This window comes from Pleurodeles waltl, chromosome 4_1 (assembly GCF_031143425.1).
Source record: "Pleurodeles waltl isolate 20211129_DDA chromosome 4_1, aPleWal1.hap1.20221129, whole genome shotgun sequence".
Classification (NCBI taxonomy): Eukaryota; Metazoa; Chordata; class Amphibia; order Caudata; family Salamandridae; genus Pleurodeles; species Pleurodeles waltl.
In genome coordinates, this window is record NC_090442.1 from 882215953 (window position 1) to 882242836 (window position 26884).

The 26884-nt window shown below is 42.6% G+C and overlaps 1 protein-coding gene across 1 annotated transcript in view; it reads left to right on the forward strand.

Moving 5' to 3' along the window:
- The window catches only part of MOV10L1 (Mov10 like RNA helicase 1), a 933047-nt gene that overhangs the window by 171067 nt on the left and 735096 nt on the right, over positions 1 to 26884 (forward strand). Inside the window, exons 7-8 of the mRNA XM_069227566.1 lie at positions 1180 to 1722; positions 21007 to 21204. Coding sequence (XP_069083667.1) covers positions 1180 to 1722; positions 21007 to 21204 — 741 coding nt within the window. The remainder of the gene's footprint in view (positions 1 to 1179; positions 1723 to 21006; positions 21205 to 26884) is intronic.

Sequence of the window (26884 nt, forward strand, 5' to 3'; positions counted from 1 at the left end):
CAAAAGGTGGGGGGGGGCCTGGCCCCTCCGCCCTAAAGGACGGGCCGCCACTGATGTCTTTTAGAATTTATTTTCTTAGCAATTATAACAGATAGTAGAAATAAGGCATGCATTTTGTTCCACACATAAACTTTTTTCAATTTATCTGTATTATTTTCATCCCTTTGTTTATAAATAACAATAAAGATAATGGAGTCGTCTTTGTTTCTGCTGTGTTTGGAAAGAAAACATTGTATGATTCAAAAAGTATTTCCTGCATTTTATTTAATATGAAACAATTGTAACCTATAGTAGGTGTGTGTGTGTGTGTGTGTGTGCGTGTGTATATATATATATATATATATATATATATATATATAATAGCTCTAAGCAAACTCTAAGTCTACATCATGTTTTCTGTCTACAAATTTGCTAAAAAACTGTTTTAAAGGTATTGCAGTTGTCATGATCTGACCCATGATGTGACAGCTGATATCACAAGTGACATTATTGGCATTACAGCATCATAACATTAACATTATAGATGATATCTCTGTGAATGCTGTACAATTTGGGCAAGTGTTGCATTTTGATACTGTGTTTATGCCATTTATTCATTGGTATTATTATCTCAGTGTCGTGAAAATTACCTTTGAGATGTGAGTTATGGCTTGCATGGCTGAGGTGCAGGCTCAGATAATCAGAACTGGCACATCTCTCGTGGTTCCTGTTTAGTAGCAATAACTTCACTTTAACTGTGTTTTAGAATAATTTGTAGAAGTCTTATGAAGGAGACATTATAACTGTCCATTTAGAGTTTTTTTTCCAGGAACTCTGAGCACCGTCTCTGCACCAGTTCTATTTTAATGAACCATATGACTGCTACAGCATAATACATTTCCATTTGTGTATTTCGATGAATGTATTTTATGTGGTCTCCCTGCATGAGTTCTTCTATGCCTGTGTCCATTGGCTCCTCTTTGTCTGCAGGGCTACATGCTTTAGCTGCTGTAGGAGCGTTTGTTTGTGCATCAATCTGTGTTGCTTTGCTGCTCTGCGTAGTTGCATGTATAGGTCATCTGTGTCAATGTATGCAAGGATCTTGCAGTTCACAAAACACTAACTTATTGGCTTTGTCAGTGTTCATTTTTGCTTTGAAAAAATCATCTGAAATTTTGTCATTCAAATTGTTGGTTTCAGGAACAAAGGCGATGCACCTCATAAGCTGATGTCCTGCAAATTTGCAAACATGGAAAAAGCAAATCAGTTCAGATTTCAACTTCCAAAAGAAGATGAGAAACACCCTGCATTAACGTTATCTCAGTCCACTTTGCATAATAGTGAGAAATCCCTCAAAGATTACGATGGATCGTTTGACGTCTTTGGTGATGAAGCCCTTCGACAAGGAATTCCATCCAGGGTCCCACCTTTTGAAAGGGCTATTCCATTTGGCTTATTGTCTTCATATGTAACTAGGTGTGCTACCATTTCACCTTTACATTTAGGACTTGCTAACCCACTGGTGCCCTCACTAGTTACATCCCCATTGCCACCTCAAAGAGCGAATTCTACCGCCTTACAATCCACAAAATCGCATGACAAATATTCCAAAGCAGAATACAAAAGTGTATATGTGGGAGATTGTGGTGAAAGAGGAGTTAACATGGAAGCACAAGATGTTGGAGGACCAGTAATTATTGTTCCTGGCGGAAAAATGTCAGTCGTGATCACATGTGAAGCAAGGTAAGCATCTCTTTATTTAATGTTGATAAAATGCAATCATAAGGGGTTTAAGAATAAGTGGTTAAGAAGGTGCAGGAGCATAAAGAGCATAGACACACTTGAAATTATAGTGCTGTTTGTTTTGTGTCAATTACCTCTTACTCTCAACAGTAAAAGGTCGATGCTGTCTGCAGTGGAATGGGTGCTTCCATGACACTTGATTAATTGATCTGGTATCTTTGGCATCTCGAAAATTTAGTGGTTGCATTTTGTAATTCTTGTTAACCTTGTATATCTGTGGCTTTGGTGTGTTCTGTTAAGTCAATTCAAGAACAGTGGTTGAGAAAAACAATACATTATTTATTATTCTCAGGACATAATCTAGACCCCTGCATCCCCTGAGGGGAAAATGCGTGACCATTCAGGGGCCTCCCAATGGTTAAAAGGGGCCCTTTCAACTCAAGGCCAATGCATATCTGTGAGATGTGGTAATTCTCAGAGACCAATCATCAAATTCTGCATAGGCGCCAAATCATTGTAGATTACGCAACTGATTATTCTTATTTACTAATTCAAACTGGTTGGGAAGTTCTAAAGAGTGGAAGTATAATGACTGAAAACACAAGCTTTCAGACTAGTAGCAAGGGAACTTGTCTTATGTGGAGCTGGTATCCTCCATAGATTTCAAATGTAGGGTGATTGCAACCTTATTTGGTGGCGAGTGAAAGTTGCGAAGCTTTAAGATGAATGGATAACATTCAGGATATTGCATAACATCTGTGTTTTGTTTGACGATTTGAATATTCCAGTCCTTTTAACATGATTGGTCAGGAGCAGCATGAAGATCAAATGTAGTATTCAGAGAGTGTAAAGGTCCACCCTATCCCCTGACTAATAAATTGTCCTAGGGAGATGGAGCACATTGATGCCCTTTTATAAGTGTATTTTGGATACAGCCCTGTGCTCAGAGTTCTTAGTTGTGTGAAGAACAGGTAATTCAGAGGTAATGCAACACACTAATCAGTGCATTTTTGCATTTTACAGACTGCACTCGTTTTACAGAAGGAGACAGACATGTACCTATATGTACATAATGGTTCCTAAGTGCGTACGTTCAACAGCTAGCCGTTCAGCCTCGCATATCTATTTTTTTGTTAGCAATCGCCTTTCCAGCCTCTTTCCGGAAGTGTAGGGTGTCTAAGTGGAACAGATTGAGACATGCAGAAGATGTAACCAGAAACCACATGCCAGCATTTTTTGAGCCATGGTCTTGTAAAAGAATCAATTTCCATGTGCAATAAAAGGGCGGCCTGTTCATTCTAGTTTTTTCAGGATTACTCCTGACTGTGTAAATTAATTTAGATTAGATTAATTATGTGTGAATTACTCTACATGGGTTTGGGCTGGTGGTTCAGTGGACTTATGTATTCTCTGCTAAGAACTGTATTTGACCTATGGGGCACAGCTTAAAACCCTGAGAAGTCCAATCAGCGTCTCTTTCTGATGTCTATAAAATAACAATCATCATTTCATCCATACCGAGGTCTATAAAATAAGTACCTCTGTGGCAGGCATCAGTAAAAGTCTTCTAGCAATCTGTAGTGCCAAGAAACCCCTCAAGGTGTTACTGTCTGCTACAAGTACATGTTATGTAGATATCTTTGAAAAATGGCCCTCCTGGACTACCATTGCGTACCTCCACTCTAGATGATGAGCAGACATTATGCCATTATTCATAGAAATGTTTGCACAAGGGTAAAAAGAGGAACACACTAAATAAGTTGAATACTTGATCAGCTTGCATAATAGGAACTGATGCAAATACATGTTTTTGCACTTTTACAATGTCAAAGGTAAGATTAAGTTTGAGTCAAAATGTGTTTGCCCCATTTTTCTTTAAGCAAGACAAATGCACAGAGGCAGAGGAAACTGAGTTTTCTGTGTTTTTGCACACATTTATTCACAGAAAGATTTTTCTTTGCTACAAGAAGTGTATTGTTCAACAAGTTATTTAATAATTATTTTTTTCCAGAAATATTTTCAATGTTTTCTGTTTACTGGTTAACAAAGTCTTCAATTTTCCAGTTATTAGGAAAGGGGATCAACCATATGGTGGTGCAAAAATATATGCTCTGCTTCTATTAACGGAGTGCTAAACTTTTGTTGATGAAATGAGCTTACTTATAAGGATGCGAGCATTTTTGGTCTGGGAATTCCTTCTCTAAAATCATTGTCCCCATGATGTTGTGGGCACACAGGTCTGTTATGATAGCAATGGTTCCCAATGTAAGCATGTTTTGCGGACTTTTGTAGCTGCCTTTTGGTGGACGTAATCATTTCTTGGTGGAAACTGACTGCTTGGGAGGAATCTGTTGTTTTATCTGATGTTTTAAATAACAAAGTTATACATAGACGTGGATGAGGTAATCATAATGGTTGATCTCCCAAATCTAAACCTGGGTTTTGACCTGTTGCTCTAAAGTATTTAGTAATGTAGGTGAATTTCCTCAAAAGCCAGGCCCACAATGCTTTGTTATAGTTTGTAACACCAATGGCCTTGCAGTGTTAAATTGCCCGCCTTCTACAGTAAGGTAAATAATTTGGCATTAATAACTGTGAAACTAAAATAGTAATAGTTGTGGAAAGAAAGGACTGCTTTGAGGGTGCAGAGTTTCAAAGGCAGTTGACATTGTGTAAAGATATAAATATCTAGTATTTGAGTTGCTCCTGCCTTGTTATGGTATATGAACATCTGAAAGGCTGATGCTTTCTGGGCCACTTATGCCGTGGTAAACTTGTATATAAGTTTCCCCACTCCTACATTTACACCTCTATTGTGAGTGGCGACTGCAGAAAGGGCACTTTGACGATGCATGTAAAGTGTAGGATTCAAATTTCCGAGCTACCATAAAGGAAAGTTTTCAAAAACTCATAAGGACATGGAGGCAAGGAATATGCTGTTCCTTTCTTATTAACAGCAGCCACAAGTAACTTCAACATATCAACCGAAAACTACGTTTCCAATAAACACCAGGTAAGGCAGAACTAAAAAAACATTCTGTTGTGGAATTTAATAAAATATCTACTTGTCCATGGGACAGGTTACTTCATAAATAGACTTACCCTGTAAAAAATAAATACATCCAAAAGTCCTTTTGGTGCCACATAGTGTGGCGAAATAATATGGCAGCAATCTCATTCTATAAAAGCACTGATTATAGCCTCTCTGAATATGTCAGGGGTCATACTATAGTCAGTTTTAAAATGAGCAATTCACCTATATTGCCACTGTTAGAAATTGGGTGTCTAGTTAGCAGAGGTATGACCCTGTCCAAGTAGGGGACACAATACAACCTAAATTATCCTATGCCTACCCTCCGGTAGATTGGCACGGAGTAGGCAGGCTTAACTTAGAAGGCAATGTGTAAAGTATTTGTGCAATAACTTCTATAGTGACACAGTGAAAACAACACAAAAAGTCCTCCACGCCAGTGTAGAAAAATAGATAATATTTATTTGAATAAACCAAGACCAAAACGACTAAGGTCAAGATATTACTTTTTAGAGGTTTAGGTAAGTCTTAATCCATAGAATTAAATGGACATATCTCTTTAGCACAAAGTTCATGGGATGCGTCAAAAACAAAGCCGATGTGGGCCACAGGGGAGGTGAGGTGCCAGAACAGCAGAGCAGTGTGAGTTCCTTACTGCGCAGGGGAGGTGATGCCTTGACTGTTTCCTCGCTTGAAAGGCACTGCATTGATTTCAGGGTTGATGACAAATTGACGGCCAGGGATGATGAGTGGAAAATCCAGACGCGCTGTGATGACGTAATCGCAGTGGAGCAGGCACTGCGTCGATTCTGCAGATGTTAGTTGATTTTTTTTCACCTGTGTTACAGGTGTTGCGTGGATGTTTCTGGTGTGGTGAGGCATTGATTTTCTCTTTTAGGTGAAGTCTTTGATGGTCCTGAGACGACTTATCAGGAAGCAAGCTGACAAGCCCTTGCAGATCACTTGTTATGGGAAGGCAAAGTCCTTCCACCAGAGTCAGGGAGAAGCAGACAGCAGGGCAACAAGCAGAAGAGCAGTTTGTTGGACCTGGCCAGTTTTGCAGTGTCATCGCCAAACTTTTAGCCTCCTTCATCCTAATTTTTCTGACCAGTTTTTGTTGGCTTTAGGATTCTGGGCACGTTACCATTGCTAACCAGTACTAAAGTGCATATGCTCTCTGTGTAAATTGTATTGGCGATTGGTTTATACCTGATTGGCATGTTTGATTTACTAATAAAGTGCACTAGAGGTGCCTAGGGCCTGTAAATCAGCTACTAGTGGGCCTGCAGCATTGGTTGTGCCACCCACATGAGTCGCCCTGTAAACATGGCTCAGATCTGCCACTGCAGTGTCTGTGTGTGCAGTTTTAATCTACCAATTCGAACTGACAAGTGTACCCACTTGCCAGGCCCAAACCTTCCTTTTGATACATGTGAGGCACCCATAAGTTAGGCCCTAGGTAGCCCCAGGGGCTGGGTGCAGTATATCTTAAGGGCGGGTCATGTACTGATGTGCGTTGCATGTCCTCACAGTGAAATACTGCCAAATTATATTTTTACTGTTGCAAGGCCTATCTCTCTCATACGTTAACATAGGGGCTGCCTTAAAATATCTTTAAAGTGCACTTTCCCTTTGAGAGCAGATAGAGATGTGGAGTTTGGGGTCTTTGAACTCACAAATTTAAAAATACGTATTGTACTGAAAGTGTTTTTTTTGGTTGTTAGTTTGAAAATGCCACTTTTAGAAAGTGGACATTTTCTTGCTCTAACCATTCTGTGACTCTGCCTGCTTGTGTATCCTCTGTCAGGGTCATACTGACAGTTGGGCTGTTAACGAATCCCCTCTAGACAGTGACAACCAGGGTGTAGCCTGCATATCCTGATGAGCCATCTGATCTAGAGTGGAAGGAGGAGTGGTCACTTACACCTGAATGGGCTGTGCCTGCCCTCAGTGCAGGATCTTGTAAGATGCAGAGCCTTTCCCTTGAAGTTTGCTTACTTCAGAGGCTGAAAGGGGTATACGTAGTGTACCCAAAACCCCAGACGTTAGATGTCTTCAAGATCGCTACTTCTGCCTGGGAAAGAGGACCAAGACAGGACTTTGTGGTATATTCCTGCTTGAGAAGAATCTCAAAGGGCTTGGATTGAGCCTGCATCCAGTTTTGAAGTCTCAGGGCCATCAAAGACTTCCTCTGCCAGCACCTGTACTCTCTGCTGAGACTCCTGCCCTGACAAGTTGTGCCCCATCTAGTCCCTGGGCTGTTGAAAGGTGAAGCTGGTAGAAAAAGATTGTAAATCCATGCACAGGAAGTCATGCAGGGAAAATGTTGACACACCACCTGCAACATGGCTGAAAAATGACACGCCACCCACTTTACGGCTGAAATCAATGCATTGCGGCTGGAGAAATAAAGCAACACCGGCTTGCGGCTGCTGATAACAACGCAAACCTCATGCAGTGTGATTTTCATCACCATGTGACCGAATTTCTCACCCATTGTCGCTGGGCGTCAAAATCATTGTGACCCTATGCGGATCCAAGGTGCCCTGTCCGAAAGTAGATACATCACTCTTGCGGGAGAGGAAAACGATGTAGCGCTTACCCGACCGGAGAACAAAAGACACACGGCCCCACTTGCGATTAAGGAATCAACGCATTGCTGACTTTTCCGATGCTTGCTCGCCTGTGCGGCTTCTTTTTTGACACAAACCAGGTACTTTGTGTTGAAATCAATGTTTTCACTGTTTTCTGTGGTGTAAGACACTTTTTACTTTGAAAATTCATATCTTGACTTGTGTATGTTGGATTTTTGTCAATTTGGTCTTGTTTGATTCAGATGAATATTACCCATGGTTCTAAACTAGTGTGGTTTCCATTTTGTAGTGTTTTCACTGTATTAACGTGTGTGTTGGTACAGATACTTTACACATTTTCTTCGAGATAAGCCTAACTGCTTGTGCCAAGCTACCAAGGGGGTGAACAGGGGTTATCCAAGTGTGTATCTCCTTTGCCCTGACTAGAGTGAGGTTCCCTGCTTGGACAGAGTGCAAACTGACTGTCAACCAGAGACTCCATTTCTAACAGTCCTTCCAGAAAAGCGTCCAGTTGAGTCATTTGGGCAGCACGGCAGTCCTTCTGACAGAGTCCAGTTGTAGATCCAGAAGTGTCTGATTTTTAGAGGGTCACAGACCCAGTATATATACTGTTGTAGTTGGACTCTCGCTCCTAGGTGAGACTGCTGGTATAGGGATGACAGCACTATTGTTTGTATGTGGCTGTGTCATTCCTACAACATGTTGCAACTGTCGGCTCAACCCTCCCGGCTCACAAGCAGTACCTCACCATATACCCAAACAGTAAGAGGTGATTTCTGGCAGCCTTTATGCATGGACTCTAGAATTCAACATCTCAGGGGAATCATGGTATTTAATAGGGATTCTATCTTGGCTGATGTTCTTGCTATCTGGAGAGCATTCATCTCTCTGGCCGATGCCAATACAATTTGTTTCTGGAACAGTCGCACCTTTTAGTCTGCTCAGCTTGTCATAATTCACATTAGTAGTATCAATGTGAGGCCACAAATACCGAGACAAAGCAGAGGGTCTGGCCAGCTAATCATGAAACCCACTGAAGAATTAACAAAACATGCCTGACACCCATTTATGTCCATTGGCCACACCTTTACATCTAATTATTTCTCTGTGACATTTAGGAAGGATTGCAATTGGTGAATTTGGTTGGTGTGAGGATACTGGGCACATTAAATTAAAGAAGTGCACAATCCCTGTAGTGCTCAAGGCGTTAAATATTCTGGAAAACAGCTCTCCAAAGTGTTTGGGGATGTTGGTATTTAATAGGGATTCTATCTCGGCTGAGGTTCTTGCTATCTGGCGAGCATTAGTCTCTTTGGCCGATGTCAATACAACTTGTTTCTGGAACAGTCGCACCTTTAGTCTGCTCAGCTTGTCATAATTCACATTAGTAGTATCAATGTGAGGCCACATTTCTGCTACTCTTAACCCTTGTGTGGGCGGGAATAGAACATGTGCACAACAAGTTACAATCTTAGAGACTGAAATTGCGTAAGCAATTCCTGGTCTTATACTGCAACAGCTCTGTCCGTTCAGGACCACATAGCTTCCTTTTGAAAGTATATGAAATGCTGGATGAATCAAAGGGATGGGGGGAGTACCCTTTAGAAAACAGGCCAAGTTTGCGACCCCCGCATTGCAGAGGCCATAAAGGGACACCTGTTTGCAAATCATAGAATGACTAACTGTAACAGTGTCACATTTGCTTCCGCTAAGAAAGACCTCTGTTTCGCTGTTCAGACACTTGTATTCAAAGAGCAACTTCTACTCTTCTATCTCCTAGCCACTTCTGTCTGCCCACAGCAAGATGTTTCAAGCATTTTGTAAAAAGAAAGGTGGAAATAGGCAGTTTTATAACGCCATGTACAAGCCATGCTGTTAATGGACATTCTGCAACCGTTAAAGGCAGCTTTTCTAACTTTTCTATATGAAGCATGATGAAACGTGCTTCCCTTTTTAGCCATTACCTTTTGTTCCTTGGATAAATTAAAAGCATCAAACAAGTCACTACTGTTAATGTATTTCCATGGAAAGCAGCCATAGGACTCTGTAACATCCAACCTAAGTGCATGATGGAACGCAGCTGATTTTGTCCATGATGGAGAATGGACATGTCATTCTGATTGATGTCAATTGCAGATGACACTGTTACTAAGGGTGTATATTCTGTTGGATAGAGTATTCATGCCATTATCAACAGCTAAAGCAAGAAATCCTGCAACTCCATTTCCTCTGAAAGGAGATGAAGATGTTCCTTAACTGCTGCAAAGGTGTTTGTCGGCAACCATTGTTGGCACAGTTTACCCACTCTGTATGTGGTAACTATACCCGAGTTTTGGCCCGAGACAAAGCAGAGGGTCTGGCCAGCTAATCATGAAATCCCCTGAGGAATTGACAAAATGTGTCTGACACCCATATATGTCCATTGGCCACACCTTTGCATCTAATTCTTTCTCTGTGACATTTAGGAAGGATTGCAATTGGTGTATTTGGCTGGTGTGAGGATACTGGGCACATTAATTTCCATCATTGTTTTTCTAACGCTAGGCAGGATGTCATTTAAAAATATCATTTGAACAGGAATATGGCATGCTTTAAACAAAGCCTCCCTACCCTGAATCTGCCAATCTTGTGTTCCCCATACACTTTTTACATCAATAGTATTCTTCCAGTATCCGTACCCTTCAACTGCAAGTCGGGGAAACAAAGGAATCTGAATAGATCAATTTAGTGTTTGTTGGCAAATTCTTCCTAATTTTGGAAGGTGGTAACTTGAAGTAGTATGACTCTGCATTTGTAATGTCATGCCCAGAAAAATATGCAAATTTATCTACATAATGCTTTGGGCTCCCGACAGATGGAGCTAAAACAGTGTTCCCACTATGTGTATTTAAATACCGATCTGTTTCTTGTTGCTCAGTGCAGGTAGTAATGTCCCCAATTATAATAACAGAACATTTCCCCTATAATTATTTGTGTTAGTGTACACATCATCACTTTCAAATGCAGTATAATGTTGCAGCTCAGAAAGCATTGAAAAAAACTGTTTGCACATCCCGGTCATCAGAAATAACAGGTGTAATTACATCAGTCATTGAAATTTTGAAAACATGTGGAATTTGAATGACTTCAGTAGGCCCGTAAATATCAACTGGAACTCTATCCCACACAATCCCATCTGGAATTGGTACGGCTGAAATATTCATAAGGGACAAGTCTCTTCGGACCTTATGTGAGGAAAGCTATGGAGTTAGAACTTCATCCACTGGTTCGACAGAAAAACGTTGAACAAGATAATGACCATTTTACAAGAGAAAGAAAACATTCATGAAATCAATCCATAACAGAAAGGCAAGTAATGTCAGAAATATCCACAGATAATTCCATGGATAAAATAAATAGTTATTTTTAAGCCATATGTACAGCTTACGTGTCTTTGAAACTGTTTCAGTTGCAGGTGCGGATGAAGTTGAAGAAAAGTAATCAAGGTTGATGAAATAACCAGAAGCAGTCTCTGCAAATACAGTAGCTGGTGCAGTTCTGGTGGATGGATCCACTTCACATGAAGGTTCATAGTAGACGATGTGATCTGTTTGTGTTGAGTTGAAGAGGAAGACAACCACATCTTGGACAGTTGTTGTCAGTGAGATGGTAAAAGAAATCGGCAGAAGCTCATTTTCCGCCCTCCCCATGCTCGAGGATGCATTTGTAGTATTGTTGTACATGCTGGGGCGGTCATAAGAATGGTGTCTTCTTTGAAGAGGTATGTCCTGTTGGATAGTGACAGGCGACCAGGAACTACCCAAGGGGCCTCTGGGTCTACTGGGCAGGATCGGCCACATGATGCAATTTGATGTTGTTGATGGAGACAAATCTGTTGCCTTTGGAACCTGGCAGCGGTGGTAGAATGATAGTTCTGTGTCTTGTGTTCCCAGGACTGGTACTGGTGCTCTGTAAGATGGGCTGAATTCCTTCTTCACAACAATCTTCTCATGAACCAGATCCCCAGCTTTAGGAATCCAGCCTGTAGAAGTTGTTGGTAAATCCCTTATTCCTAAGGTAGCAGCACTGGTGGATGATTTATCATCCCGAAATTGCTGAAACTCCTGTAAGACAGTGAGACATTCATTTATGTCAAATGGTGTATCTGCTGCCACCATACCATGGCCATCTAGATCTTCGACATCCATAGGTATCCCAAAGAGGACCTCATAAGAAGTGAGTCCTCCTAAGGACCGTCTTGGCAGACTATTCAGTGCTCTCTGGACCCCATTGAGGTGATGAAGCCGACTGCGACCTGAACCTAATTCTCTAGCTGTTAAGGACTGTTTTACATCTCAATTCCTCCTCTCCACAACCGAATTACCCTCGGGATGGTAGGGTGAGGAGTAATGGAGTTCAACACCCATCGTCCTCCTAGTTTCCCTGAATGCCTTAGAGGCAAGGCAGGGCCCTGGTCCGAATGGAATGCTGCAACCGCGTATGTACCGATAAAGATCAGCAAGTCTTTCATAACAGTTTGAGCATCAGCTGACTGCTGTGGCCATACCCACAGAAATCTAGAACAAAAATCCACAGCGACTAAAATGTATCTGTATGCACCATCAGGTGTAACGGACCACAATGTTCCAGGTAGACACATTGTAGTGGCCTTTTGGACATTGAGACCTGTTTGATGTTTGAGCCCTTTATTTGCTGGCACGTCACAGCAAAGAACATATTTCTTGGTTTGTTTGTATAGACCCGGCCACCAGAAGTGTTTCTGTAAGAGTCTTATTGTGGCCTCGACACCAGCATGAGCAGATGCAACAACCTCATGCGCTGCTTTGATGAGATCTAATCTCTGGTCTTGGTTGGGGATCATTGGATCCCCAACCCCAAGAGTTGTTGCAAAGGCAACATTCTGTGCACTGATGTGGTAAGAATACTTTGAAGGGGATTTTTTTGGGAGAGGCTTACCTTCAGCTGAGACTTTCATGGCAGCCAGAATTTAATTATCCAATCTCGTGTGAGAACTAGTCACTGCAGCAACAGAAGCCGTAGCTGCTGTGTATTTGGCTGCATCATCAGTTTCCAGTAACGTGTACTCCAACACATTGGTGACCCAATGTATGGACTACTTGAGCTTCTGGTAGCTTATCCTTATGATCAGCCACCCTTCCCCACAGAGTTCTGTGTTTTATTGGGTTCCCCCTTGAGTCTCTGAACCCGTTCAATCGCCAATTATTAAGATAATCATTGTAGGACTGGACACACTAGTACGAATCACAGACAATCAATGTGAGTTGTCCTGGATTCGTATGTTCTAGCACTAAGATAAGGGCTTTACGTTCAGCCAGCTGTGCTGTGAAGCCCCCCACCTCCCTCCACCCAGGCGTGTGTGTAGGTATTGTGAGAGTGGAATACACCATCCTCCATCACTCCGGTCACAGCTGTACAAGCAGCTGAGTATTGATGTTCTGTACCTACAGCTGGTTTTTCTAAACCATCAGTGTAAATGACTGTGGTATCTGTCAAGTGGCAAGATGTTAAGAGGTTCAGAGTACTCCTGTTCGTATTGGAGAAATTCTTGTGTCTGAAGTTTTGGATCAAAGATGTGATCAACATAAGTGGCAGTGTAAGGGAGGTTCCCCATTGAATCCAACGTGAATGTAATGCTTTAGTGTTAGGAATGCTTGCTTTGGTGACAGCCTCTAAGATGGGCACCGGGGTAATGACAATGATGTGTTTCCCTTGGGCAAATGGCCTTTCCTTGATGACAGCCATCTGTACAGCAGTTAGATTTTTTTCTGTGGTGCAAAGCATTGTTCGGCATTGGAATATAAATGTGATCTATATGCTATGGGCACCGTGTTGCTTTCGTTAAAGGTGACATAAGTGAGCCCAGTGGCACCAGCAGTTATTCTGATGAACAAATTTGTTTTATCACCGGTGTTTAAGTGTTTTGCTTCTAGCATGTCTTGCTGCAATCCTCTAAGGATGCATGTGTGTTCAATTGTCCAGTGTCTGCTTGAGAAATCTGGGCGAATCAAATCATAGAGTTGCTTGATGCATTATGCATAGTCAGAAATGTAAGTTCTGTCAAAGTTAAAGAAACCAAGTAAAGACTGCAGTTTCTTGATAATGTTTGGTGGTTGGAGCTGAGCACATTTTTCTTAAAAATAAATAAATAATAATAATTAAAAAAAAGAAGTGCAAGGCCCGGCTCTTGCCCTCATTTGATAGCTTATATCTCTGGAACAATACACTGAGAGAGGTTATTTTAGCTTTCCTAAAATTTAATTTGTAGCCAAGGGCTGCGATTCCTAGAATGATCCGATCGACCCTGACATGATGAATGTAGGGGTCGTCACCTGTGAGATAGATATCATCACATAGGACAATGCCAGGGGTCAGTATAATGCAATATTGATGTTACAAGGGCTGGAAACAACCCTGGGCTATTCTTGTAGCCTTGGGGCAAACAACAGAAGCAGTTTTGTGAGCCAAACGAGAATGCACTCAGGTCTTGACTTTTATGTGCTACGTTCTGGCAGAAGAAACCGTTGAAAACATCCAAGGTTGTTTTGTATTTTTTGTGCACTATGTTGTTAATTAGTATGGTGCTGTGTGAATTTTGTACTGCATATGTGACTGTTTAAGTGTGTAATCTAAGACTATTCTATATGAATGGTCTGGTTTTGCAACGGGGAATAACGGGTTATGCATTGCAGAGGCACAGGGCTCTGTTACCCTCTGATAAACAAGCTGAGTGAGGATCTCCCTCATTGGAGCTTTAACCTTGTGTTTAACAGGGTATTGGGGCTGAAGCTGGAGTGTAGACCTGATCGGTAATACATGGTAGGGTGACTCTCAATCTCACCCTATGTGGTTGTGGTATAGCGCAGGTGCCTGCGATAAAGCCCAGTTGACAGCCTAGGCTTGTTTTACCGCTTCTGGAACGAGATCTGAGAAAGAAGGCAAAATTACATCTTCCCCACGTGGGAACTTAGACGTACTCGGGTGGCCAGTCTCTTTCTTCCTATAAGATACCACAATTAAGTTCAGCCCAAAAGAGTACACTAATGGTGCGCTCTATGTCTCCCTCTATTTGGATATTTACATCATAAACCCTGTTGGGTGAGAGAACACGCCTGTCCGCAGTCTCGACTGCAAGAAAGTCGTTAGTTGTTGTCGCATCCAGATGATCTTTCAGACTCTGGCAATATATTGTGACTTCTGCTGCGCTGTCCAGCAGTGTCACTGCCCATGTCTTGTTCTTCAGCAATATTCTCAAGTTTGCTGGTATGTTTAATTGAAATTGCTGCCACCATTGTCCTTATAAACTGTGGCTTTTGTTGTCGGAATGTCTTTTTTTCTTGTCTGAAGACCGCTGTGAGCCTTTCTTCTCTTTCAAGCAGTCAGGACATTGCTCTGACCGGCCCACTCTCTCACTACATCTATCCGGTGCGTCCTGAATGGAATGAAAGGGACGTGAATCAGTATATCTGTCAGACGCTTTTACATTTTCTATATTTCTGAGATTATATCGCCTTTTGGAGCTCTCTGGGTGTGGAGAGTCTGCTCTCTAACTTCGTCTTTCTTTATTTTTGGAACCCAGTGCTTTTTAGAAGCATCTTGTGCTTGTTCAGTACCTTCCTCAGTGGTGGCATTCTGTATTTCAGGCATTTTTGGTTTGGCTCCTGAACTATCCCGCCCTAACTAGTATAGGTGTCAGAGATAATTTTTGGTAGTTGATGATCCTCTTCCAGCATTGGAATCTCCTGGAACCGCTGGCGTATAGCCAATGCTAACGCTTCCCCTTTGTTACTAAGTATTATTGAGGAGAATGTGTTGAAGTTGTGCATCAGTTTCATCCCCAAATCCAGGGCTGGTGCAGCCTCGTGTTCATTTTGAATTTGTTTTAACACCTCTGGCAAATTTGCAAGTGTCGGTGTACCATGTGTGGCAGTGTATGTTGCAGTGAAGACTGTACCCCATGTGGTGCTGTCTTCCACTGAGGGAACCATTCCGAATGGCAAGCACAGTGTGAGAATTCTGTTTTTCCTGTGGTGACGTATGGAGAAACACAGCTTATAGCTGATTTGTTTCTTGTGCTATCCAGAATGGGATCCTCTCTCGTTCCGTGGGCACCTTGCCTATGATAGAATGTACTGTTTGTGGGTTAACCCCAGTAATGGCCAATTGGTGTCCAGTTGGTGCTGGACGCGCTGGTGTCATGTTCAGAGTTCGCAATGTAAACTGGACAAGTTGTCCATATCATCACAAAAGATTACGTTAGTGGCCACCCTTTGGAAAATTACCAGCAGCGATCACCTCTGCAACAGGCAGAGTAGTCCACGGTAATCTTAAAAAAAAATAAAAAATAGGTTTGTCAATTTGGGATGACTTTTCATGGGTTAGTCATAAGAGGCATAGCTTAAATGCCCGTGACACCAACTTAATCATGTTAGTAATGAACCCCCAACACTACATCATTTAACATACAAATATCAGCTTTAAATAAATTTTGAAAATTCAGTCATCAGCTTATCAGTTCTGAAAATACACACATTCTTGTTTTGAATACACGTTTTCAATTTAGATATATTAATTCAGTCAAGTAAAAGCTTCTCATTTAATAGGCTGAACTGGACACAGGAGAGCTACTTCTCTACAGCTGGAACTTCTTCCTCAATGTTCCTCTTGAGGGTTCAAAGTGTCCAAAACACAAATCCAAGAGTCTAGAAGCTCTGATTAGGTCCTTGGAAATTATGAACCATAATTTTCACAATGCACCTGGCCAAATCCTTAAAAGTGTACTGGATGCACTCGAGGCTGGAGATTTTTGTGACAGTTGGTGCAGGCAAGCTCTGTTCACCCTTCGCTTTCATGGGAATCCACACCTGAGTCCTTTTTGAAGCAAGGCAAAGTCCTTAGGGCTGTTGTTCCAGTGTGCAACAGGAGCAGTACTTCAGGGTTGCAGACCTGGGTTCCAGCAGGGCAGTTGTCCTTGTGATTTCAGGCAGCAGATCTGAGTTGCAATGCAGCTCAGCCACATTTATTCAATCATCTTCTGGGACAGGCAAGGGGCCCCCCCTGTCCAATGAGATGCAGGGTGCCACCCAAAAGCATGAAAATGTAAAGAACTGTGGACACTCAATAATTACTTACCTAGAACTAGGAAAGGGTTGAAGCAAATGCACAGCAAAATACTAATGATACATACAAATTATTTATTATCGTCCATGATATATTACAGAGATGGAAATGTGTTACATAAAACAAATCACTACATATAGGCTTATGAGTTAAATACATACTTCAAACGCACCACATTGACACGCAGCGGAGAAAACAGACTAACAGATTGGAAATTGTAAAAGTCTGATTAAAACAATTAATCTATTCCTAAACAAGACAATCAATTATAATTACTTCATAATTGGGATTACCATTATAACTCTCCAGGGAATGATCATTTACACATAATCTTTCACAATTTCATAACTTGACATTATAGGTCAGTTATTACCAATATATTTCTTCTGCACGCACTTACACTGCTGGTTCTAATTTCTCATCAATGGAATCACAATAACCATGGATCAGATCCATATACACTCAAAATATTAGTTCCAATTTCATCTCGGTGGAATCACAATAACTGGGAATCAAATCGACATGCATTTCAGAGTACAAGTGCCTTCTTCAGGACATCCACAAATTAGCCACTTTTGCAATCGCATGTCACAAAAAAGCAATTGTTACTACCCTAACTCCAATTTAGAGACACCAAAACAAAAAATTAAAGCTAAAATTAAAACGTTTGTAGCTGCAGTACAAACACCCAGTGAACATCTAGTGCCTCATACATATTTGTGAAAGTGAATAGAAACTGAATAAGTGAAAGAAATAATGCAAAAAGCCAATCAAGCAGAGACCAAAAAACATAAAAACCCATTTCTGACCCAAATCCAAATCATTTATGCCTTATAATCAGAACCCTTACTACGTAACCCACAATCTTACCACCTACTATGACATTGATGCTGTGTTCATCTGATGTAAGCAAAGACCAGAAGCACTATATATCTACACAGTGACCCTTAGCTGTGGTTACAGGGTGTCCATCTGTAGCTAAAATGGGAATAGTGGTCCAGATAATCAAAAAAGTGAAAGAAAACTACTCATTGCTGAAAGATACCATACAATACAGAGACATACAATTTCACCAGTAAGAACTAAATGAGCCCCGGCTGACCTAGGAAAAGCTTGGAATGGCACTTTTTGATGTAACCGTTACAACTACACATTAAATCATGCAAAAAAAGATACTTGAAGCTTAATTGCCTAAAAATAACGAAAAAGGCTGGTTGGCTTATGAAGCTAATCAGTCAAGCAATAGGGTTGGTTCAAGGGTAACTGCTCAGTACTAACTACTGTTGTGCATTCCGAAACAGTGAAAAGATCTCCGATGCCACTATATGAGCCTAAGCTCACCTGCAGAGCAGACGGAAGTAGTTTGATTTGATAAGGCTGCGGCCACGGAATACTATATGTAAGCCTATATGTAGTGTTTTATGTAACAGTTTTCCATAAGTCTATATTTAAGATATATATATATTTTTTTTCTTAGTGGTGGTTGCCACTAGGTAGTTGTAGTTAGTACCTAGTTTCTATATAAAAAGTGTGTGTTTTTTTTTTTTCCCCTCGCTTATATCTTTGGCCCGCTTCCCAATCTTCTCAAAACATTTAAAAAACATTTGCAAGTCCTGTCAGCTGCTGCCTGGCTGGAAAGTTTTGGGGTGATCTGTCCGGTGGGAAGGGGTCAGAAACATGTTTTCCCTATTCATTTTTCCATAGGAATTTTGGAACAGCGATAGCGCAAAAATGTCTGGACACCAATTTTGGCAGGTAGGCAGGTGTATTGGTGTAATTCTGTTCAGTAGTTTTTGAGAAATTAAGGGGAAAACAAATTGGTATATCTATGGACGCAAAGGATTCACAGCCCCTCCCGATCTCATGCAGAGATCTGATTGGCTGATAACACTTCAACAACAGAAGCAGTTGCAGTGTTGTCAGCCAGCCGAGTGCCCAAAAAATGTTTTTAAAAAGAAAAGGGGCCAGGGTACCAGCACCCTGACCCCTTAGCTCTGGTGGTGGAGACCCAAAGGGACTGCCCCAGGGCTAAAAAGCATTTTTTGTTTTACGAGCGAAGACGCGGTACAGTGGGTGGAACAGGCTCCCGTCCTCCCGTCCATGTATATAAAAGCGGATGGGGAGGGGTGCTTCCTTGCCCCCGGGACCGCCACCTCCCCAGGGCTTATTAGGTGTATGTGGTGGGGGGGGGGGGAGCCACAGGTTCAGGCCCCCAGCATTATATTTATATTATATTATGACATTTTTTATATCATCAATAATATCAATGTAATATTTGCAGTGACATTTTTTGATGAAAAAACTGCATGGCGGGGCGCAAGATGTAGTTGCCTTAAGGCACCAGTTATAGTTACTTTAGGTAACTATAACTGGTTAATTTCTATGGTTTGCTGAATTTAACATGTGACCCTAATTATAACGTCCCTGTAACGTTTTCTTTTTTAAAGTGAATATACATATATATCTTAATCTCTTAATATCACTGCTTATAGTTACATGGCACCTCACTTCTGGGGCACCTAAGGGAAACGTTATTGGTGACGTATATGTAGAAATAGGGTGGATTATCACTTTGGAAGTACCTTTAATTCCAAAGTCAAATTTGCACACATTTTACTTAAAGACAGTATGCTAGGCAGGGCTGCCTTTACAAATGACAGCAGTCAACACAGCTGTGCACACTCTAGTGCAGGAAATCTATTGGGTGTCTAACCTTCGCTGCCTTATTATCTACTAGGGACTTACAGGAGTCTGTCATTGCCAATTGTGATTGTGCCATTTTACGATATACCTTTTACTCAGAGGACTGGCCCTGGGCCTGCTTAACAGAGCTCAGGCCACAGTCCAGCTCAGTTACCAACAGTATCAGTCAGAAAAATTGGGATGAGCATGCTAAAAGGATGACTTTCTCACATAAACTTAACATTTTATAATATAATTATATTCTATGAGAAACAAGCCTATAGGAAGGTCAAAACCTAACATCCTTTCATTACGTCATACATGTTCTAACATGTCAGCTTTACTGAATATGAATATTTCACATTCTTAACCTAGGTCAGTTTCTGTAAAAAGTACATTCTGCAACTGTTCAGACCTATTACATGCAACTGTGAAAGCATAGAGCTCTCACTTGCTTTTTAAATATGACATTTTTGTCCAAGGCATACACGTTATTTCTTCTTGTTAATTGCATTACTTATCATTATTTAAAAACATCTTAACACCACTCTTAGGGTGTCAATGCTAACAATTAGCCTTGCATCAATTTGTCACGTCAAGCATGTTAAAAGCTGGTTTTTAAGACATAGAGTTGGGGCATATTATGTCAGGCGTATATAGACAGTGACCGCTTTTTTTTTTGCTTCAGTGCTATTCAGTGACCTTCACAGAACTGCATGCTTTCATAAGTATCTTCACATAACATAACTACCTTGACATCCAATCAAGAGCTGAAAGTTAAAGTTTTGCTACACAACCTCTTTCACTAACCTCCTTATTGCCACCTCTTACTTTAAGTTTCACTACTATACTGATTTGTTAATTGTAATTTAAACGTGAATCTATAAAACGTCCATGTTTGAGAAGAAAATTTTGCCTCGTAACTACTCTATTAAATACTATTGAGAGGCTCTCTAAATCTGACCTACTAAGGGCTATTGGAGCTCTTGTGTCTTTCTACGTTGTAGACTGGAGTTTGGGTGTGTAGTTGATTTCTGTGAAATTTGTATGAATGTGCATTGCTATATAAACATCGGCACACAGTGTTTCCTACCCTGATCTTGGGGAATAATGCAAGCTTATTTAAAATAAAGTAAGTAACCTTTTCATATGCCCACATAGCTCACACTGACGTAGAAGATATGCATCAGGGAATCAGCTGAGTGAAAATACCACTCTTATTCTATTAACATTGAATCTTCTGTTCATCTCTGCTAGTGGTCCAGAGGGCACTTGCCAACTGTTCCTTGTGTGTAAGGATGTGAAGGGTGCATACTTAATTACAGACTATCTCCTCTTCCTCCTGTATGGCTCTCCTGGCAGCTTGGTCTGCTTTCCATCAGTTGTGCTGATTGCCTTGCCAGTTCATGGATACGGTATTGCTGCTCTGTATTGTAGATCCTCCCCTTTGCTTGTAAGACCTGCTGCATTACCTAGTCACTTGACTCGGTCATGTTACTCCTTCTAGTCTGCATTTTTGCTTGCAATGCTTGTTATGGATTTATGCCCCATAATTCACACTGGTTTTCAAGCTATGTGAGCAGTGAATTCTGTGTTGCAAACGTTGTATTGCATATTTTAACACCTCTTGATTATTAGCTTAAATTATTTGAGATTTAATTTCACAATTAAGGCTGCGAACGACCTATAACACACTGTTTTATCATAAGGAAATGTTATTTATTTTTAAAACCAGAATTTACTAAAGACCGATATTTCAGCTGAGCTCAGTGTTGCTTTTATACCATATTTGTACGTAAACTTTGAGTGAATAAATATGCTAAACTCTTCTTGTTTTAGGAATCCCGGCCACAGCAAGGAACTTCTGCTATTTTGCTTTTCTGATTTCATTATTGGACGTTATATTGGAGTAGAAGTTGTGAGTGATGAGGAATTTTTAATAGCAGCCTCTGAAAAATTCCATTTTCGACAGTGTTCACGCGAAAAACGATCTAATTGTATTTCCAGTAAGGTGGTGGTATCAGCAACCCCGAAAAGGTATGTAAGTTGGATTTGAATATTTTATCTATAAAAAAAATGAAAGCAGCTGGAGTTCTGGGATGATTTGCTTCTAGTCTTGCAACATCGTTTAAATGCAAGGTGAATATGCTGCTATTTTTATTCTCCAATATATATTTTCCTTATAACAATAAACGAAGCAGCACTTATTAATGGCGCTGCAGTAGTATCTAGTGCAGTGGCAGTTTACAACATTAAACAACAAGTACATAATGCCTGTGAGGGAGAAGTCAGTCAGTCAGTCAAAATTTCTTTCTTTGACAATCTGGAGATTAGCAGCTGCATTTACTGCAGGTTGACTAGAGGCATTCTTTTTTTTATTTTTTTTTACAGATAGGATCTCCAGTTTGGTGCCCTCTGTTTTTGCAATCATAACACCAAGCCTTGTTGGGATCAACGTTCTTTCCTTTGTACCCACCCCTAGACTGCGTGGAATCTCTGGGCCCAGCCTACTGTGCAGCTTTCTGTGGACCTTAAGAAGACTATTTTGCATACACAACCACTGTGAAGTGCAAAATTACTCCTTTTGCGAATGCAAAATAGCCTTTCATGATGAATGAAAGGCATTGCAGTCCCATTTTACGGAATCGCAATCCGAATACAGAATCACCATTTGTAATTACCGAAATAGGAAATCGCAAATAGGGAATTCCTATTTGCGATTCCCTATGCACATGTATCAAGCATTTCCTAAATGCGAACTGGGCATTTAGGAAATGCAATTACTACCATCTCCAAGTTGATGGTAACCATGTGGAATTAAAAAAATGCATAAAAAATGCAGTTTTTTTTAAAGTGTCATGTAGCGCACACATGCCGCTAGGGCATGTGTGCACTTTACATTTGCAAAATATTGTTTTTTTTGTGGGTGGGGGCTTGTGTTATCAAAGGGGGCATTAGGCCCTCTGCACCCCTGGTTTTGCATTTCCTAATTTGTGGATTCCTAAAAGGAATTCGCAAATTAGGAAATGCAAAACTATTGGCATATATGAGCCTTCAGGGATGGAGTCTCATTCCCTAATAGCGCTTGCGAATTTAAAGAAATCGCTATTAGGGAATCACTTTTTTGTTACATTCTATTTTGCATTACCTAAATAGCGATTACCTAAAATTTGCTATTTAATGCGAAATGGAACTTTGATACATCTGGCCCCTAGTTTTAATATTGACTCCTGTTAGAAATGGGGTCTCTAGTTGGCAGCCAGTTTATACCCTGCCCAAATAGGCACCCTCACTCTAGTCAGGGTGAGGGAGTTACACTCCTAAGACAACCCCTGCTCACCCCTTTGGTAGCTTGGCACAAGCAGTAAGGCTTAGCTCAGAGGCAATGTGTAAAGTATTGGTACAAACACAGTAACACAGTGAAAACACCACTAAAGGACTCTACACCAGTTTAGAAAAATATCCAATATTTATCTAAATCAAACAAGATCAAAACGACAGCTCGGTCCCTGTGGCTCCAGTGGGCTGGAGGGTTCCCCGGCCCAAATGTCCCTTACCTTAGCCATGGATGACCGCAGTCAAATAAAACATGTGGCCTACAGCACCTCTCTGGCCCACTTACAGATCTTATGGGATCTAGAGACTGCTAGTATCAGTTTTTTTTCCTCTTACAGTTCATTGTCTGGAGGTTGGTTCCAGCAGAAAATCCTAGGTGAGTGGTTCTCCATCATGACACGGCTATGGTGGGTGCCAAAGCTGTTCCTCTCAGACTCCCCAGGCACGTATTTGTCCCCAACTGCCTTTTCAATGAAGAACAAGGGGAGAGAGGGCAACATTCCAACCCTAGATAGCCCCCGAGGGCGAACATCCACCTCAGCCGGATGACCCTGGTCTCCTGGTCACTTCACATATGGTGCACCTTGGTTTCCTCCTTGTCCACTTTGGCTGCAGGGGCTGGGTCCACACATCACATTTTCCAAGGCCACCCCTGCTGCGATATCATCCCCCAGACTCAAAGTACATGCAGCACCCCCTCCAACTTTCTCCTCTGGGGTCACTGAGTGCCATCCTGAATTTGCTTCCACCTGTTATGTCTGGTTGTTTTGCTAAGGCCAATGAATTGGCATTTCTTAAAACTTAGTTGCAAAAACCCAGTATGTTTGGTGTCTGAAACAAAGGTGACCTGTCTCAATGTCACATATTCTTATGCTGCCATGGAACTAGCATAGCCATTCACATCAGAATTATTAGAACACATGAAGGAACTGTAGGAAATGAACCTTACCTGATTGCTTCTAGTTGCAGATTGCTTACCTTAGAATTTCCCCCAAACATCATACTGTGAGCAGTACCCCTGCGCTCTGTTAGGTGGCGTTGATCGGCTCTGTGTCTGTCGTCTGCATCATCTGCGATGGATATGATTTTGCGCTTCCTACCTAGGCGCCACCCCAGCCCACTGACATCAGTTCTTTTCTTTCCACGCCACCAAGCGCAGCTCCGAAGCAAGCTTCCCCTCAGTAATTTTTTGAATGGCTTTTTTCACCTTTTTTTTCTCAAGAGTTCTACTCGAAGCTGTCACCCAGAAAGAACGGCTTTAAGCTTGGTTGATCTCGTCATCTGGGGATGTCCATGACGGAACCGCACCTTGGGTGTCTTTGGTGCCTGGAGCGCGACCATAACCCAAAATGTACTCCGAGTGTCGGGCCATGCATCCGAAGGCTTTGAGGGAGCAGTCCCTAGAGCAGATGCGGCCCGATGCTTGACTCCGTGCAAGTCAAGATCTGGGTCGAGAGGAGGGTCCCAGGATTGCTTCCCCCCACTCCAAGTCCTCAGGGTGATTGGGTAAGTCGAGGCAGAAGAAGAAAATTAAGAAGTCAAAGCGTTCTTTGACTTCTCCCTGTCCCTCAGCTGATGAGATGAAGGAGCATTGACATTCTAACCGTGCTTTGCAGATCCTGCACCTGCGCCACCCTGAATTTCCAGGAGCCGGAGCCATCCCTGCCCAACTCAGAATTTTACAAGGCCACTTTTACCGCTGGAGTGCCTTTGAGCCCTGCGGAGTCGTAAAAAGACCCTTTAGGTCCATGCCACCAGCTTTGGCTTCAGTGCCGAAGGGCACCCAAGCATACAGTCCGAAATCCGGACTGGCGTCCCTGCCAATGGGTGGCATAATCCCTGACTCTGACACAGAGCTGAGTGGGCGTCGTACGACACAGACCGGAGATTTACCTTCTAGGTCAGATCCTGAGCCCTTTTTTTATGGGTTAGGTTTCGGAGATGAATGGGAGGGGTCGCTGGACACTTTAGAATACCAGCTCCAAGAAAACCCTTTGGACTGGCATGCAGACTTGGGTGAAGTCAGCTGAATGGATACTTGTCCGGATACTGGCATGCCTTCTCCCCTTACCTTGGCTATGGAGAAGGGAGGTTTTGGCTCTGTGGTGGTGAGGAGGGCAGCTGAGGTCATGGACCTTGAGTTTCCCTCTACCGCCGTCAGGACAAATCTCCTGAATGAGGTGCTACAACTCAGAACCTCTTCACCCATTTAATGAGGCCATCACGGATGTCCTACTAGGTACCTGGCCCAAACCCAGCACAAGAGCTCCTGTGAACAGGCCAGTTGCCTGCCGTCATCCAGGGGACCCAAATTTTCTTTAGCGCTTCAAGGATTCACGGGCTATGGTCAGGTCCTTGGGCCTTGAGGTGGCAACATGTTCCAGGCAATCTGCCTTTTACCCCTTTCGTGGCTGTGGAAGGGGCCTCCAACCACGTCCATTCCAGGCCAGCCACAGTGCCGTATATGCTGCCCAGCCTCTGCGTGGCTGAGGGCACAGGATACACTAACCTCATGAATCAGGTGGCCAGCGGTCCGGACAGTCCGCTTCCCCACCAACCCTGCCTTTTGCAGCAGCCTCTAAACCTTCCTAGTCTGATTCTCCCCCACATTGGGCCAGTTGGCCACAGGATTCACTGTCACCTGCTTCGCTAGCAATCCATCACACCAGACAGGTAGGCTTCGCAGATATTCTGAAGGGGCTAATTCCTCCCTTTCGAGACAACCCATCCATCCATACCACCATCCTATGATCGGATGTCTGAGGATCAGTTGTACCTTCTCCGCGAGGAAATTACAGCTCTCTTGGCCAAGGGAGCCATCAAGAAGTTCCCTGTGCTATTCCCGCTACATTCTGGTCCCGAAAAAGGACATGGGCCTCTCCCCTTTCCTAGACTTTAGGTCCCTCAATCTTTTTCTCAAGGAAAAGTTCAAGATGCTCACTTCTATCTACCCTGGGCTCAGGAGACTGGTTGGTAGCGTTCGACTTGCAGGACACTTATTCCCATATCCCTGTCCTGTCGGTCCACAGACGTTACTTGTGGTTCACAGTAGGCCACAAGCACTTTCAGTTCAGGATGCTCCTCTTCGGCCTTACCAGCGCCTTCCAGTGTTCACCAAGGTGATGGCTGTGATTGCAGCTCCTCTACGGAAATCAGTGGTTTCAATCTTCCCCTATCTCGGCAACTGGCTGTTGAAGGTGGGCTTATCCCTAGGCTGCTGTCTCCCATCTCCAGACTACAGCGGACATCCTTTGTTTCCTGGAGTTCACTATAAACGTGCTGACGTAACATCTGACTCCCTGTCAGATGCACCCTTTCATCTGAGATGTTCTGGACACAGTGCAGTTTCGGGCTTATCCTCTGAAGCGGCGAGTCCAGGATGTTCAGGCGGATACTGATGTTTCAGCCTCTGTCCTGGATTTCAGTGAGAAAGACACTGAGACTGCTGGACCTCATGACCCGATGCATCCTGCTGGTGATACATGCCAGATGGCATATGTGGTCTTTGCAGTGGGTCCTGATGTTCTGATGGTTGTAGGAAAATCTCTTTGACAAGGTCCAGATCCCAAAGGCAACTGTGAAAGATCTGCAATGGTGGTTAGTTAACCTCAATTGGGTCAGAGGCAGATCTTTCTTCCCTCCCCAACCAGATCTGACAGTAGTGACTCCTGGGATGGGGTGGCCATCTGGTAGGGGTTGAAATCAGAGGCATCTGGTTTCCAGTGAAAACTGGACCACACATCAACCTGTTGGAGCTCGTGCAATCTGGCAGGCATTGAAAGCCTTTGTTCCCTCTATCAAGGGAAAGATGGTGCAGGTGTTCATGGTCGACACCACCGCCATTTGGTACTGCAACAGTAGGAGTAGTGGATCCTTTGTCAAGAGGCTGTGGACCTTTGGATGTGGTTGGAACAGCAAGGCACATCCCTGGTGGTTAAACATCTGACATGTTCTCTGAATGTTAGAGCGGATGAACTCTGCCAAAACTGCCTAGCAGATCATGAATGGCGTCTCCATCCAGAGGTGGCGCAAGGTCTCTTTCAGCAGTGCCTTTGTTATATCTATTCGCCTCATCAGAGAACATGCAGCACCAGCAGTTTTGTGCGTTGGAGTTTACAAAGCGCAATCGCTTGGAGACTTAGGGGGTCATTCTGACCTCAGCGGTAAAAGGCGCTTACCGCCGGTCAGAAGACTGCCATAACACCGGCGCGGGAAACCGCCACGGTCATTCTGACCCGCAACAGGCAAACCGCCAAAAACCCGACATCCACAAAAGTCCGCCACACCAACGGCCAGCGAAAAACTGGCGATGACCAAACCTCCACCGTCACGCCAACAGAAATCCGCCCATTCCATTCCGACCCACGAATCCACGCGGCGG